The 3,937-nt window shown below is 36.5% G+C and overlaps 1 protein-coding gene across 1 annotated transcript; it reads right to left on the bottom strand.

Moving 5' to 3' along the window:
* Nucleotides 1-593: 593 nt before the first annotated feature.
* Nucleotides 594-3,086, bottom strand: LOC128177230 (paired box protein Pax-1-like). The gene is made up of 2 exons (XM_052843859.1): nucleotides 2,798-3,086; nucleotides 594-1,609 (listed from the first exon to the last, which is right to left on the bottom strand). Exons 1-2 carry the CDS (start codon nucleotides 2,799-2,801, stop codon nucleotides 786-788), a joined length of 828 nt encoding a protein of 275 aa, XP_052699819.1. The 5' UTR covers nucleotides 2,802-3,086; the 3' UTR covers nucleotides 594-785.
* Nucleotides 3,087-3,937: the final 851 nt, after the last annotated feature.

Genomic DNA, 3,937 nt, shown 5'->3' with positions numbered 1-3,937 from the left:
TTAGTGCACATGTCCCACACTACCCTCCTCTAAACATTCTGTGTTTTAGACTTATACTGGTGAGTCAATTTAAAAATGATTCATTCACTCTGAGAATTTCGATGATTGAGTAACCGAGTCTTTAATCTATTAATTAGACGATGTTTCCGTGATCCCGTCCCTGCCAGTAGCTCAACAAAGATAACGCAAATTACGTAACCTTTACCTCGAGATCTTCGCAGGGGGAAACTGTACACATGTACAAAAGATAAAACAACAGATATCAAGTGGGTCACTATGTGACGTAAATTTCTAAATTTGACCTATGCTCTTCTTTCTGATCACTTTTTAATAGTTTTGATCATTATTTTTCCGTATTGTTATTGATTTTACAGAGCATTTATTTTTAGTTTTGTGATACAGCAGATTTTTAAATTGCGTTTTCAATTCTTTTCAGATTTATTTTCTTAAAAAAGGTAAGTAAAATACTCAACAAAGCGTATTTTTTAAACAAGCATATCTGAATTTTAGCACCGAGTGTCTATTTCAAAGAACATGCATTTCACTTTTGGTACGACCGAATTTTTAGTGGGTAAAAGATATAACATGTTCAATAATTTTAAGATTTATTTTCTCATATAGATAAAAAAATCAACAAAGCACAATTTTTAAATATAAGCACATCTGAGAATTTTAGCACCATCATATACAGCATTTATAATACCTGAAAGTCTCTTGTGTTCCATCTATTTGGCACAAACTTTTTATTGTCAATAAATCAAACCGTCCCGATACTATATCGTAGGTCAACTCTGCAGATACATCGGGGCCACACTGGTAGGCTTCATGGCATAGTAGTTCATGTTATAATTCTGTCCTAAGTTTCCCATGTTGTCCTGAGGGAGGGGCTGGTGATGAGGGGCCATGGGTTGCTGCATGGGAGGGGGACGAAAGCCTAAAATGTCGTTAACGGAATGTGACGAGGTCGCCCAAGCCCTCATCATGCACGGAGTGACACAGTTCGAGGCCGGCTGGGGTGGCTTGTTGGGGTTGAGTTGAGCAAGTGGTTGAGAGACAGGCATTTGTGATGAGTGCACAGGCGGTATGGAGGGGGTCGAGCAAGAATACGGGTAGAACTGATGGTTGTAAATCGGCGCAGGCGCAGTGGGTTGTGTCATTATGGTTGGGTTTTTATTGTCGTACCCTTGACTGATGGGTGTTGGGGTAGGGTTGTTGCCGATTTTGTTCCGAAGAATTCGACTTATGGAGCTCACAGAGGGAACGTTGTATTTATCACACACTCCATCAGCCAGAAGTTTGTCCCTTATCTCCCATGCAAATATCCCTGGATCCCGCTCTTTGTACATTTTGATATGCTTGACTACATTCGGCGTTGTCACGCGTGGTTTACTTCCACCGATAGCCCCCGGTAAAATGGAACCTGTTTCATTGTATCTGGCTAGTATTTTACTCACACACCCGTGTGACACCCGGAGTTGGCGGGAAATATCACATGGCCGTACCCCAAGCTGAGCCAGCTCGACAATTCGGAGGCGGATTGCGTTTGGGAGTGGGCGACCATTGACGAAAACGCCTCCGAGTTGGTTCACCTCACCAAACGTCGACTGTTCTGGAAGAAAAGAAATAATATGATATTCAGCATCATAGATCCGTATCAAATAACTGTGTGAATTTCCATGTAACATCTCTATAATTATGGGTGACTAGTAAACATTTTTTGATTTTTTTCATATGTGTAATCTTGTTTAGTTTTTGTCTTTTTAATTATTTTTTAGTTGATTTTTTGGTGTATATTTTTTTTGGGTGGAGTGGGGGGGGGGGGGCGCTAATGGTTACATCACATCATATGCGCTTATAAATATTCCTAAAATGAACAGGTTTACAAAACTTTCTCGTATAAATGTATACTTGAATTAACTGTATTCTTGTCAGTCTATTTAAATATTAAAAAAAAAAGAAAAAAATATCCCTAGTATTATTGCTTTAAACGTTGAAAAAAAATTGATAATGAGCAAACAAAAAACGTCCAAGTATTTCTTGATTTAAAATGTTAAGATGATTGAAACAATATTCTCTACATGAATTCGCTTCTCACAATAAGTCACTGAAACCCGTAATAAAAAAAATAAATATTTAGGCTTTCTCGCGTGTCTCGAATGTTTACATTGTAAATTTCACGTCTTCGCTGTTAACAAGACCCCAATGATATTACAACTCTTTGATAGGACGGACCCGGTATCGTCCATCATGCATTGTGGACGTGAGGAGGTATTAATTTCCTTTCACTTTTAATTAGTTCTGTCCACTATCAGGAGAAACCCACTCTCCGAGGGGCCGCCCTGGTCACTTTCTCATACCTCGCTCTGAACCGCGTAAATTGCGATACTGATAACAGAAATCGCTGGTCATTTTTGATCCTACACTTGTTGGTATCAGTTTTTCGGAAGTTCATTTTCCTCCAGGGGAAAGGAGTATTAGTATCGTGTGAATTGAGAGGTGTTTGTTAATTGAATGGAAGTTTCTATTATTTGAAATGAGCGAAAATACACCTTTATGTTTCTTATTAGATATAAAACAAACAATAGCGACCACTGTTAAAAGCTTTCATGTTAACCTTTAAAATCTTCAAAATTTTAAATCTATATGTATATTACTTTTTATAAATAATATTGTATATGGAAATTGACATTTTTTGGAACTTAAAAAATGCATATTATTTATAACTACTAGAACTTCTTTGCTATACAGCTGAGAAAAAAACCAAAACGTGCACAATTCAGCAGAAAACAGGACTTACCCATTAAGAGATCAATCTTGGCGGCCGTATTGCAAATCCCCTCAAAAATAAAATGTTGATTAAGTTTTAATGTTGCGCCGTAGGATTTCTTCCGAGTGGGTCGTTTTAAATGTCAAAGATAAAATTGAAGAATTCTGGTGATTTTATATCGCTGAAAATTCATGGGGATTCCGCATAGTTTTCTACAAAGATCGTTCGGGTAATTGTGTCACTTGAAGATGTGAGATGCGACTTTTTGGTCCGTTGGAAATTCGCTATGGGCCGGCGCAAAGAGAAATCTGTGTTACACATTAGATACTGCGAAAATCTGATTGGGCAAAGGTATTGTCACGTGGTCTTCTGGGATCCTCCCACGGATCACCGAAAATCAGTTCCATGCTAATGGAAATTAATTTTTCTTATCAAATTTAGATAAAAAAAATTCCTTTTAAAAATGATTTCTCTTTTCTGAAAACTGAATAAACTTTGACATCGTTTATAGATTTTTTTAAAAACAAAAGTATAAGATCTTATTTGTACGTAGAATTTATACACTAATTTACAATCAAAAACAGAGATTGTTCCTATTATAATCAAATATTTTTTAACATCAAGATTAATGAAAATTGTATAATTTAAAGTCGTTCTTTAAAGTTAATAGATTTTAGCAAATTTGTCTTGTTAGCAACTGTAAATAAATTTCATCATACATTTTCTTATAATTGGGGAAACAGGTGTTATTCAATAATTCATACAACGATAATAAATTTCAGAAAAATGCCAAAATCGTTATAAATCTTGCGAAGCAAAATAAAACTGTCGTTTTTGTACCCAGTGCTCTGCGAAGGTATTTCGACTTCGTCAAAACATCGATTTTCTTGGAAGGATATTATCCACAAATTTACGCAAAGGGTCATGCCACAATGCACCTCGATGCATGTAATTTCGCTCTAGCATTAGCAGGAGCACAATTGTATGCAAGCAAACTTAACACTTAAATACCCTAGAAAAACTCCACATGAGTAAAATAAACTACCGGTGTCCAACAGTTTTCTCATCCTAAAAAACTCGGTGGGCCAATATTTCTCTAAAGATAATAGTATCTCATAACAGATGACACCCTCGCCTAAAAAACACACACAACGAACCGAATTGGTTTCG

Source organism: Crassostrea angulata, chromosome 3 (genome assembly GCF_025612915.1).
Source record: "Crassostrea angulata isolate pt1a10 chromosome 3, ASM2561291v2, whole genome shotgun sequence".
NCBI lineage: Eukaryota > Metazoa > Mollusca > Bivalvia > Ostreida > Ostreidae > Magallana > Magallana angulata.
Note: the sequence above shows the minus strand (reverse complement) of the source record. Positions and strands in the feature narration are given on the sequence as shown.